This window comes from Balaenoptera physalus, assembly GCF_965194825.1.
Source record: "Balaenoptera physalus genome assembly, chromosome: 10".
NCBI lineage: Eukaryota > Metazoa > Chordata > Mammalia > Artiodactyla > Balaenopteridae > Balaenoptera > Balaenoptera physalus.
In genome coordinates this window covers 46930040-46944197 of record NC_138889.1, presented here as the reverse complement: position 1 = coordinate 46944197, position 14158 = coordinate 46930040, and the positions used below count along the sequence as shown (strand labels likewise).

General features: G+C 36.0%; 1 protein-coding gene across 3 annotated transcripts in view; it reads right to left on the bottom strand.

Annotated features, from left to right (window-relative positions):
- NOX4 (NADPH oxidase 4) overlaps positions 1-14158 on the bottom strand; it is a 145968-nt gene that overhangs the window by 56683 nt on the left and 75127 nt on the right. For all 3 annotated transcript variants that reach the window (XM_082410173.1, XM_082410174.1, XM_082410175.1), the window contains one exon: positions 12194-12254. In XM_082410173.1, coding sequence (XP_082266299.1) covers positions 12194-12254 — 61 coding nt within the window. The remainder of the gene's footprint in view (positions 1-12193; positions 12255-14158) is intronic.

The following is a 14158-nucleotide window of genomic DNA, read 5'->3' as shown; positions in this document are numbered from 1 at the left end:
GGGCTTTGCTCCTATAATTATAACCTCTATCTCTCCAGCATTATCAATGTTTCCATCTCTACTTTAATCTTATTATTCATATTGTCCTTAGACATATATAAACATAATAGTTCACATCAAATATATAAGTGTAAATATAAAACTATATAAAATACATGTATATATTTATTTTATATGTACTCTAACCTCATATGTGCCTTGTCCCTATATCCTCCGCCCCTTCAACTACTGTCCTATTTCTTTACTTCATTTTATATCCCAACTCCTTAGAATTTGTCCAGAGGTATTTTGGCAAATATTTAACAGACGGGTCTTTAAAAAATGTTTTTAATCCCTACCTTATGGTGTTTGTCAATTTCTATGGAATACTGTGGATGATTTAAAGCTATCAAACTTGACTTCACTGAATGCAGAGTTGGAAAATAAGCACCCTATAACCTAGTGAGCTCATAGGAGCTGGCCCCAACACACTGAATTTGCCTATACTTACCATCTCCAGTTCTTCTCTTACTATTATTATCTCTTGAACCCACCTCAATCAGGCTTCTGTTCCCAGAACTCCACTAAAAACACGATTCCTAAGGTCATTAATTCAGCCTTCATTTCACTCCGATTTTCAGCAGCATTTGTTTCAACTGGTCCATTCCTCATTTTTGAAACACTGTCCTGTGGTGTCCAGGACTCAGACTTGCCTGGTTCTCCTTTTACCTTAGTGGCCACTCCTTCTTAGTCACCTTTGCTGAGCTCTACATGTTGAAATGCCTCAGGACTCAGTCCTCTGTTAGATTTCTTCTCTACCTATACACATTTCTTAAACTAGTTACTCTTGATGGAAGAATACCACCTCTTAGGGGGACTTTTGAGAGCTTGTGGCGGCAATTTGGTTTTCACAATGATGATGAGAAGTTACTGATGGTTACAGAGTAGGGGTCAGAGACAGCAGACATCCTGCAATTTGTGGAGAATACTGTGCAACAAGAAATTGTCTCACTCCCCGTATGCTTTTCAAATGACTTTCTGGACATTCATGTACATGAAAAACTCATTTATAATTATAAAAGATGCAAAGTTTTTGCATGATTTAAATATGCACTGGAATTTCTGGGATTGTAACTACCCTGTAAACTAAATATTATTGTACTCTATTGTGTCTAGAACTTAACCAAAAGATATTCACCATTTTGGAAAAGCACATCATAAAAGAACTGGGGCTCACAGTATTTGACTTGCATTGGGAGCCTGCATTTAGAACTGTTTTATTCATGATGATTCTGTATATGGGTACAAGTCACCTATTTCTTATGACTTCTAGTGTAGTCATGCTTAAGAATTTAAATACTGAATGTAAATCATTTACTATAAATTATTTACATAGCTCCTTTATACTAAGGTATATTGATTTTTTTATAAATCATTTGTGTATATAATACCTGTAAATTGAATTTTAAGAATGTAAAGTGGGCATATGAAATGTTATAAAACAAGGTGTTGGATCTTACACGATTGAGAATTACTGCCCTAGGTGAGCCTGTCCAGCTTCAAGGATTTAAATCCATGAAGATACTAATGATTCCCAAGTTTAGATCTCTAGTTTAGACCTCTCAAATTTAAAATGTACAAAACTGAACTTTGAATGTCTACTCTTGTCCCCCCAGTATGCCACAGTGTTCTATATCTCAATAAGCAGCAATACCGTCCACTTACTTACTGAACTAAAATCCCTGGAGTTATCTTTGATTCCTAACTTTTTTACACTCCACCTCCAATGCATCCACAAAACCTGTCAGATACACCTTCAAAATACATCCACTTCTCAAGACCTAGTCTCTATCACCCTATGCGTAACTAGCATTTCCTCTTGTCTAGACATCAGCAAGAGCTTCTCAACTTATCTCCTGATTTCCACTCTTGACCCCCCCAACATATTCTCTACATAGCTGCCAGAATTACCATTTTCAAATATGAGTCATCCCCTAATCAAAATCCTCCAATGGTTCTCCATAACATTTATAATAAAATTGAAGTCTGCAAATGCCTATCATACCTGGTCCACAGGTATTTCTCAGACTTTATTCCTTATAACATTTCCACTTACTCAGTTCCAGCAACACTGCACTTCTTACTGGTCCTTGGATGTAAACATTTGACTGCTTCAGGAAGTTTACACTTTCTCTTATCTTTCCCATATATCACTCCTCTCAGTGATTCAATGCTTTGTTCAGAGAGGATTTGCTGACCTTCTAAGTCTGGGTCCAGCCAAAACCAGGAAGGGCTCTATATGATTTAATTAAAGGAATTTGATATAAGGAACTCAGGTGAGGTAAGAACTGGGAAGCTATATTAAAGATAGGGGAGAAATCCAAAGAGTAGCAGGAAGCTACTACCATCCATACAAGCTAGTGGGATATAGGGTGTAGGTGAGGCTACCAGAACCCATAAACCAGGCCCATATGGCAGAAGATAGAACCACCACTAAGGCAAGGCATCTCAAAATGATGATACACCTTCCCCTTCACCAAAAAAATTTGACCTGTTTTTTTTTTTTGATCTGTTTTCTACAGTGCTCAGAAGTATCCCCTTTTCCTCCTTCTCCCTAAACTCAGTATTTTTTTTTGAAACAACAAAGCAAACAAACAAAACACACACACACACACAAAACCCTTGGGTTGGCAAACACTAGGTAGTATATATTAGAACAAAATGGCTAATCATTCAAATGTAGACTTCAAAATCATGCCTTTTATCTCAATCAGATTAAAATCCAAGTCCTCCTGTAACCCACAGAGTCTGATCCCCAACTCCCCTCTCTGATCTCATTTCCCACTACTATCTCCCTTCACTGACTGTATTCCAGCCCCACTGGGATCCTTGCAGTTCCCTGACTATCCAAAGTTACCCTCACCTCAGGGACTTTGCACTTACTGTTTCCTTTGCCTAAACACACTTCTTCCTGAAATCCATCTGATTATTCCCTTATCTACTTACATGTCTGTTCAGAAAGTCCATAACTAAATACCTTATCTAAATAGCACTACCACCCTTCATCATTCTTACTCCCTTACCTTTCTTTATTTTTTTCATAGCACTCATCACTATCTAACACACTATGTATTGATTTGCTTTTCTGTTTCTTGGAGGTCTCTACTGGCTAGAACACAGCATTGGTCAGTGCTGTATCTCCAGAGACTAGTGCAGTGTCTGGCATAGAATAAGTTTTTAATAAATATTTGATTATTACCCAAAATTACACATAGTTTAAATGTTATCTTCCACAGATATGACCATTATAATTTGCTAGTCATAGAAACAACAACAACAACAACAACAAGAAGTGTATTTCAGGTCACTACAGGTCTCTTCTTTAGGCTGCTTCATTTGCTTCTTGGGTACTCTACAGCTCGGTGTAGCTGATTAGTCTTACATTAGACCCAGGAGGTGGTATTAAACCTGTTCTTTAGATGTGCCCAGGCAGAACATATTTCAGGGAAGAAATAGTCACTGTAAAATATCTCTCAGTCAGTTTAGAGAAGTAAACCTTTGATACTCAACTTCTTAAGCATCTCTTTGGAATTTTCTATACTTATTACTCTTAATACTGAGTAAGACTTAATAATCAATTCTTTTAGAATAAAAACCCAATAATCATTGATTTCAGCAATGATATTCCCAATTTTCCTTTGATAATTATAATTCCATTTTTTTAAGACAGCTAAAACGTCTTTTGAACTAAAGTGCCAGATAGCGGCAGAACTATTTAGTGGTTCTCTGCATGAATGCCTGACAGTTTTTTACAAATCAACAAATATTTAAAGTCAACAACCAAGAAAGTCTATTAATTGAAAAGCATCTAACTGGAACTGAACTCTCTGAAGAGAATGATCTTGTTTCTCCCTCAATGGCACTGTATATTAAAAAAGAGGATAAAATTAAAACTATTAAGTGTTCCTAATAGGGATGGTTGAAATAAATGATGAGATAATCAGATAATCATTTATTTTAATGAGCCACTGACAATAGAAAATAACTTTATGAAGAAACTCAGTAACAATAGCTAGTAATAAGCCATGATGGGGCTCCGGGTCCCCATCACTGCACAGCAGCCAGGCGGTGCCAGGGATTTGGATTTCCGTGGCTTTGGGGGGCCATTACTTCACCTGCCACATGTTTTACCTTCTTCAATGTACTTGAAAATTGCCAGTAATTGGAAGATTACTAAGAAGATGTCCATGTCGCACAAACTTCAGACAAGCGTGTAGGTGAAGCCAGTGAATAACATTTATAAGTGCCTGTGTGGCTGAGAACGCTAGTGGTCTGCATTGGGAGGATTATAGATCTTGTCCTGTGTATGCTTCTTTGTGTGAGTTTGTCTATATATCTATGCTTTTACCATTTTACCTAGTGTTCTGTCTGTCCGGTTTTTTTTTTTTTTAATACAGTTATTAGCACTTGTTATCATTGGTGGATTTGTTTATTGGTTTGGTTGCTTTTTTCTTTCCTACTTACTTTTTTTATTAAATTTTAAATTTTATTTTAAATAATTTTTTAATTTTTAATTTTAATAACTTTCTATTTTATTTGATTTGATTTTCTTCTTTCTTTCTTTCTTTTTTTCTCCCTTTTCTTCTGAGCTGGGTGGCTGACAGGGTCTTGGTGCTCCGGCTGGGTGTCAGGCCTGTGCCTCTGAGGTGGGAGAGCCGAGTTCAGGACATTGGTCCACCAGAGACCTCCTGGCTCCATGTAATATCAAATGGTGAAAGATCTCCCAGAGATCTCCATCTAAACGTTAAGACTCAGCTCCACTCAACGACCAGCAAGCTACACTGCTGGACACCCTATGCCAAAAAATTAGTAAGACAGGAACACAACCCCATCTATTAGCAGAGAGGCTGCCTAAAATCGTAATAAGGTCACAGACACCCCTTAAGCAAAATGAGAAGACAGAGACACACAGCAGATGAAGGAGCAAGGCAAAAATCCACCAGACCAAACAAATGAAGAAGAAATAGGCAGTCTACCTGAAAAAGAATTTAGAGTAATGATAGTAAAGATGATCCAAAATCTTGGAAATAGAATGGAGACAATACAAGAAACATTTTAAAAGGACCCAGAAGAATTAAGAGCAAACATACAATGATGAACAACACAATAAATGAAATTAAAAATTCTCTAGAAGGAATCAATAGCAGAATAACTGAGGCAGAAGAACGGATAAGGGACCTGGAAGATAAAATAGTGGAAATAACTACCACAGAGCAGAATAAAGAAAAAAGAGTGAACAGAATTGATGACAGTCTAAGAGACCTCTGGGAAAACATTAAACACACCAACATTCGAATTATAGGGGTCCCAGAAGAAGAAGAGAAAAAGAGGGGCTTCCCTGGTGGTGCAGTGGTTGAGAATCTGCCTGCCAATGCAGGGGACACGGGTTTGAGCCCTGGTCTGGGAGGATCCCACGTGCCGCGGAGCAACTAAGCCCGTGAGCCACAATTGCTGAGCCTGCGCGTCTGGAGCCTGTGCTCCACAACGGGAGAGGCCGCGATAGTGAGAGGCCCGCGCACCGCGATGAAGAGTGGTCCCCACTTGCCACAACTAGAGAAAGCCCTCACACAGAAACGAAGACCCAACACAGCCATAAATAAATAAATAAATAAATAAAATTAAAAAAAAAAAAAAGAAGAGAAAAAGAAAGGGACTGAGAAAATATTTGAAGAGATTATAGTTGAAAACTTCCTTAATATGGGAAAGGAAATAGTCAATCAAGTCCAGGAAGGACAGAGAGTCCCATACAGGATAAATCCAAGGAGAAACACGCCATGACACATATTAATCAAACTATCAAAAATTAAATACAAAGAAAAAATATTAAAAGCAGCAAGGGAAAACAACAAATAACATACAAGTGAATCCCCATAAGGTTAACAGTTGATCTTTCAGCAGAAACTCTGCAAGCCAGAAGGGAGTGGCAGGACATATTTAAGGTGATGAAAGGGAAAAACCTACAACCAAGATTACTCTACTCAGCAAGAATCTCATTCAGATTCGATGGAGAAATTAAAACCTTTACAGACAAGCAAAAGCTAAGAGAATTCAGCACCACCTAACCAGCTTTACAACAAATGCTAAAGGAACTTTTCTAGATGGGAAACGCAAGAAAAGGAAAAGACCTACAATAACAAACCGAAAACAATTAAGAAAATGGTAATAGGAACATACATATCAATAACTACCTTAAATGTAAATGGATTAAATGCTCCAACCAAAATGAATAGACTGGCTGAATGGATACAAAAACAAGACCTGTATATATGCTGTCTACAAGAGACCCACTTCAGACCTAGGGACTCATAGAGACTGAATGTGAGGGGATAGAAAAAAATATTCCATACAAATGGAAATCAAAAGAAAGCTGGAGTAGCAATTCTCATATCAGACAAAATCAACTTTAAAAATAAAGACTATTACAAGAGAGAAAGAAGGACACTACATAATGATCAAGGGCTCAAACCAAGAAGAATATATAACAATTGTAAATATATATGCACCCAACATAGGAGCACCTCAATACATAATGTAAATGCTAACAGACATAAAAGGGGAAATCGACAGTAACACAATCATAATAGGGGACTTTAACACCCCACTTTCACCAATGGACAGATCATCCAAAATGAAAATAAATAAGGAAACACAAGCTTTAAATGATACATTAAACAAGATGGACTTAATTGATATTTATAGGACATTCCATCCAAAAACAACAAAATACACTTTCTTCTCAAGTGCTCATGGAACATTCTCGAGGATAGATCATATCTGGGGTCACAAATCAAGCTTTGGTAAATTTAAGAAAATTGAAATTGTATCAAGTATCTTTTCCAACCACAACGCTATGAGACTAGATATCAATTACAAGAAAAAATCTGTAAAAAATTCAAACACATGGAAGCTAAACAATATACTACTAAAAAACCAAGAGATCACTGAAGAAATCAAAGAGGAAATCAAAAAATACCTAGAAACAAATGACAATGAAAACAAGACAACCCAAAACCTAAGGGATGCAGCAAAAGCATTTCTAAAAGGGAAATTTATAGCAATACAATCCCACCTCAAGAAACAAAAAACATCTCAAATAAACGACCTAACCTTACACCTAAAGCAATTAGAGAAAGAAGAATAAAAAAACCCCAAAGTTAGCAGAAGGAGAGAAATCATAAAGATTAGATCAGAAATAAATGAAAAAGAAATGAAAGAAACAATAGCCAAGATCAATAAAACTAAAAGCTGCTTCTTTGATAAGATAAACAAAATTGATAAACATTAGCCAGACTCATCAAGAAGAAAAGGGAGAAGACTCAAATCAATAGAATTAGAAATGAAAAAGGACAAGTAACAATTGACGCTGCAGAAATACAAAGGATCATGAGAGATTACTACAAGCAACTATATGCCAATAAAATGGACAACCTGGAAGAAATGGACACATTCTTAAAAAAGCACAACCTTCTGAGACTGAACCAGGAAGAAACAGGAAATATAAACAGACCAATCACAGCACTGAAATTGAGACTGTGATTAAAAATCTTCCAACAAACAAAAGCCCAGGACCACATGGCTTCACAGGTGAATTCTATCAAACATTTAGAGAAGAGCTAACACCTATCCTTCTCAAACTCTTCCAAAATATACCAGAGGGAGGAACACTCCCAAACTCATTCTACGAGGCCACCATCACCCTGACACCAAAACCAGACAGAGAGGTCACAAAGAAAGAAAACTACAGGCCAATATCATTGATGAACATAGTTGCAAAAATCCTCAACAAAATACTAGCAGAATCCAACAGCACATTAAAAGGATCATACACCATGATCAAGTGGGGTTTATCCCAGGAATGCAAGGATTCTTCAATATATGCAAATCAATCAATGTAATACACCATATTAATAAATTGAAGTATAAAAACGATATGATCATCTCAATAGATGCAGAAAAAGCTTTTGGCAAAATTCAACACCCATTTATGATAAAAACCCACCAGAAAGTAGGCATAGAGGAAACTTACTTCAACATAATAAAGGCCATATATGACAAACCCACAGCCAACATCGTTCTCAGAGGTGAAAAACTGAAACCATTTCCTCTAAGATCAGGAATAAGACAAGGTTGTCCACTCTCACCACTATTATTCAACATAGTTTTGGAAGGTTTAGTCACAGCAATCAGAGAAGAAAAAGAAATAAAAGGAATCCAAATTGGAAAAGAAGAAAAGCTGTCACTATTTGCAGATGACATGATACTATACATAGAGAATCCTAAAGATGCTACTAGAAAACGACTAGAGCTAATCAATGAATTTGGTAAAGTAGCAGGATACAAAATTAATGCACAGAAATCTCTTGCATTCTTATACACTAAGGATGAAAAACCTGACAGAGAAATTAAGGAAACACTCCCATTTACCACTGCAACAAAAAGAATAAAATACCTAGGAATCAACCCACCTAAGGAGACAAAAGACCTGTATGCAGAAAACTACAAGACACTGATGAAAGAAATTAAAGATGATACAAACAGATGGAGAGATATACCATGTTCTTGGATTGGAAGAATCAATATTGTGAAAATGACTCTACTACCCAAAGCAATCTACAGATTCAATGCAATCCCTAGCAAACTACCAATGGCATTTTTCACAGAACTAGAAAAAGTTTCACAATTTGTTTGGAAACACAAAAGACTCCGAATACCCAAAGCAATCTTGAGAAAGAAAAACGGACCTGGAGGAATCAGGCTCCCAGACTTCAGACTATAATACAAAGCTACAGTAATCAAGCGAGTATAGTACTGGCACAAAAACAGAAATATCCATCAATGGAACAGGATAGAAAGCCCAGAGATAAACCCACGCACATATGGTCACCTTATTTTTGATAAAGGAGGCGAATATACAATGGAGAAAAGACAGCCTCTTCAATAAGTGGTGCTGGGAAAACTGGAAAGCTACATGTAAAAGAGTGAAATTAGAACACTCCCTAACACCATACACAAAAATAAACTCAAAATGGATTAAAGACCTAAATGTAAGGCCAGACACTATAAAATTCTTAGAGGACAACATAGGCAGAACACTCTATGACATACATCACTGCAAGATCCTTTTGACCCACCTCTTAGAGAAATGTAAATATAAACAAAAATTAACAAATGGGACCTAATGAAACTTAAAACTTTTGCATAGCAAAGGAAACCATAAGCAAGACCAAAAGACCACCCTCAGAATGGGAGAAAATATTTGCAAATGAATCAACTGACAAAGGATTAATCTCCAAAATTTACAAGCAGCTCATGAAGCTCAATATCAAGAAAACAAACAACCCAATCCAAAAATGGGCAGAAGACCTAAATAGACATTTCTCCAAAGAAGACATACAGATTGCCAACAAACACATGAAAGGGTACTCAACATCACTAATCATTAGAAAAATGCAAATCAAAACTACAATGAGGGATCACCTCACACCAGTCAGAATGGCCATCATCAAAAAATCTACAAACAATAAATGCTGGAGAGGCTGTGGAGAAAAGGGAACCCTCTTGCACTGTTGATGGGAATGTAAATTGATACAGCCACTACAGAGAACAGTATGGAGGTTCCTTAGAAAACTAAAAATAGAACTACCATATGACCCAGCAATCCCACTACTGGGCATATACCCTGAGAAAACCATAATTCAAAAAGAGTCATGTACCATAATGTTCATTGCAGCTCTATTTACAATAGTCCAGACATCTGTCCATTGACAGATGAATGGATAAAGAAGATGTGGCACACATATACAATGGAATATTACTCAGCCATAAAAAGACACAAAATTGAGCTATTTGTAGTGAGGTGGATGGACCTAGAGTCTGTCATACAGAGTGAAGTCAGAAAGAGAAAAACAAATACCATATGCTAACACATATATATGGAATCTAAAAAAAAAAAAAGGTTATGAAGAACCTAGGGGCAGGACAGGAATAAAGACACAGATGTAGAGAATGTACTTGAGGACACGGAGAGGGGAAAGTGTAAGCTGGGACGAAGTGAGAGAGAGGCATTGACATATATACACTATCAAATATAAAATTGATAGCTAGTGGGAAGCAGCCACATAGCACAGGGAAATCAGCTCGGTGCTTTGTGACCACCAGAGGGTGGGATAGGGAGGGTGGGAGGGAGACGCCACAGGGAGGAGATATGGGGATATATGTGTATGTATGGCTGATTCACTTTGTTATAAAGCAGAAATTAACACACCATTGTAGAGCAATTATACTCCAATAAAGTTGTTTAAAAAATAAAAATAAAAAAATAAGCCCTGATGAACTTTCTGCTTACCCTGATGAATTAAATTATGACTTCATTATGCTTGTTACCCTTCAGATATAGAATTCTATCAATTACCATTAATTATTGAAGTTAATTCTTACTATATTGGGATTCTTACCAGAGAAGAATTTCAGCTCATTCTTTATTTGCCAAACAGTGCAAAACAATTTTTATTATATCAACTAGTTCTGGGCTTATGAGAATTACTATTTGTATACTACACCAGTATTCTTCTAACAATGGACCACAATGATCTCTTTCTAAAGCTATCAAATGAATAATATGAATTTAAGCCTGATTTTTCATGATTCCAAATAGGTCATCACTGCTCAAAGATCTTTGGATTAGTTTCTTTGTTTGCCCATTAAATCCTATGTTGCATATTTTCCCCATTTTCTTCTCATCTCCATTTCCAAGCTGAGTGCTCTTTCTAGAGACAAAGGATTTTATACACACTATTATTATTTAACTGTATAATATAAGCTCTTTCTACTGTCCTTTCTAAAATATCTCTTCTCTATTACGTAACACCTTGTCCTCTCCTAATTTTTACAATAATTAGTCCCCCCCTTTCCAGTACTAACTTCTTAAGCTGCATTTGCAAATACATTTCTTCTAGTCCTCAGTTTCCATCCTCACTCCTTTATTGACTCCTTCTCCTCTGCCTTCCAGTACGAATAAGTCTTCCCTTGATCCTAATCTAATCAACTACCAAGTTATCAATACCATTTACATTACGATGCTCCAAATCCTTCAGATTCCCTAACATCTCTAAGTTGTTCTAACATCTTGTCAAGGCATTCAAGATCTTTACCATGCTGACCCTAAATGGTTTTTCCATACTACTCCCCAGAACAATATCTTTGCTTCTGCTAGGCTGACTGACTCACACTTCTCAAATAAGGTTTAATCATTACCTTCCTTGATTTTTGACAGTGCTGTGGATTGCACTTAAATGACCTTCTTCTTTCTTCATTTGTCTAATTTTCAATGTTCAGCTCAAATTTTATCTTCTCTGTGAAGCTTCTCTTATTGCCCGAGATTACACTGAATCTGCCTTTTTCTGATTCTGTATAGTTTTCACAAACCAACTCCTAGTTTAGCATTCAATTAAAAATTATTTTTTATTTACATTTGCATCGTTTCCTTTGAATAGTCAAAGTAAACAACCAGCCAACAAGCTCACGTTTACTGAGCACTCACTTGTCAGTCACTCTGTTGGGCAAAGGGAATATAAGAATGAATAATGTTTATTTACTCAGAACTCTTAATACAATGCACCTTTCAGATAATAAAAAAAAATCTTATCAATAAAAGAGTAAAACATCACCAACAGACCTGCTATTATAAATGACCACTATACAAAAGATGTTCTAGAGTTGCTATATATACAGATAATACCATGCAGACAGTCATGCAAGAACTGGAAGATTTGTGTGATCTCAATCCCAGGTGTCGATTATTTTGAAAGTAAAACCAACCACTAATTTTAAAATGACATTTTCTAAAAGACATTTCAGTGTTCCCACTATTTCCAGTACATCTGACAAGCAGGTAGAAATCTATGATTTGCAATCACATGAACAACACACTATTAATTACTGATATCCAAGGTATTCCAATTCCAAAAATGCATCTTACAGAAGAAAAAAAGACACATGAATGTTAAAACTGTACAAGCAAAGAAGGAAAACAAAACAGCTTGAGAACACATACACATTTCTATACATGCTGGTCATTCCACTACTTAGACATCAAAATTATTGTATGACCCATTATTTTCAAAGCGTATATTTTAAAACTCTATGTTCTACATACCTGTCCAGTCTCCTACTATTTTAAGGTGGACCCCAAATGTTGCTTTGGTTTCAGTAGGACACTAAAAAAATAAATAAATACTGGAATCAATTCTGAATAATAATTATATAGTACCAGAGTATGATTCAATTACTACTTTTATTCTCATAGAAAATCTCCAAAATCAATAAGAAATAGAAAGGAATGGACTAAAAAAAATCTATACAGATCCTCATTAGTGGGAGAAAAAAAGCAATGCCAACCAGTCAATAAGACACTATACGTTTCTCGAAAAGCCCATATGTATTATATAAAACAAAAAATACACATAGTCTAAAACGGCTAGTATATTCCATCTAACCATAAATCTTGCTTAAATATATTTTGAGTTAAAATATTTAAGAGGACACAGCTTTTAACCACGAAGGAAGAAATGGAGACTGATGATTTTAGTGTCTTTTTCTTTGCAGATATTCTTATACGCTTCACATCCTAACAAATTCAGGGGAAATGAAAAAAATAATTATCAATGTGACCTGAATTTTCTGTGTCCAATGAAGAAACTCCTACTGAAAGAGTTTTATTTCATTCCCTCCCATAATTCTCAGAAGAAATCTGGAGTAAAGTGGCAAGGGTACCTGAGGAGGGGAGTGAGCTGTGGTACTGGAGGTAAGAAAAAGTACCTGTGGTCCCATGTTTAGCAAATATAGGAAACAGCCACATAGTAAAAATGAGAGAATAATTTTTAGTTCACAATAAGAAAATGCAGTATCTCCCTTTATTTTACAGAATCCCAATCCCTTTCCACAATTCTAAAATTCAGAAATTTTCAAAAATGAGTTTTTTCATAACGCATTTGGTGGCACTATCAGACCTGAATTGATGGGAAGGTAATGATGGGAGGTTAATACTTCTGTATAAAAGTTCATACAGAACTATTTTCCTACAGAAATACCCATTTGTTTAAGAATGCTGCCTCATATCCTACTAGAGATCTTAGGTAATATATTAATTACGCATACCTTTTACAACCCTCAAAATTCTGAATTCCGAACATACATCTAGCATAAGGGTTATGGGTAAGGGATCATCTGCATGTGACTAGCCAGTGTTCATTGACTATCATGCACCAAGGGCAGGGCTAAATGCCTCATTTCTAAAAGCTCACAATAACCCTGGTGAGCTGTCTTTTATAGTTAAGGAAATTGAGTAATTAAGACTTAAAATCAACTTTTAACAACCTTTATGGGAAAAGAATTTTAAAAAGAGTGGATATATATATAACTGATTCACTTTGCTATACAGCAGAAACTAACATAACATTTTAAATCAACTATATGCCAATAAAAATTTTTAAAAATAAAAAAAAATTTTTAAAAAGGAAAAAAATAAATCAACTTGCCCAAGACAGAGTTTGGGTCTGGGTTTGTCTGACTACACAGTTTGTAACTATGGCAGGCCAATGTCTCCACTAAAGCAAAAATATGGAAAATGGCTAAGGATTGCATGAGAAGTCAAATGGAGTAGGGGGAAAAAAAGGATTTGTTGAAAATTAGTGGAATCAATGTACAACAATATGAATTAAGGGGAAATATGGGCTGAAGTTAAAGCACAGATGAAAGAATATGCCAGTGGCTCTGAGGGCCTTGTGATAGAGAATGGGTTACATGAAGTAAGTTGAAGATCCTCGAGCTCACTATGTTGACTAATTAACGTAGGTCACATAGGGATGCTCCAAGGAAAAGAAGTAAAGGAAGGTGAAGACACCATGGAGATATGTAAACAACTCATCAAAGCAGATAAGTAGCTTGGAGGTCAGTGAAAACACTAAATAAAAAGTTAGGTATTAATCATTTCTTCATGACGAATCATAAACAAACTAAAAAGCACATGTTCAGGGTTGAGATTTATTGTAACATGGAATTTCCAAACCACTATTCCACAATCAGTGTTTCTAATAGGATTATTACTACTAACTGTAGTTTA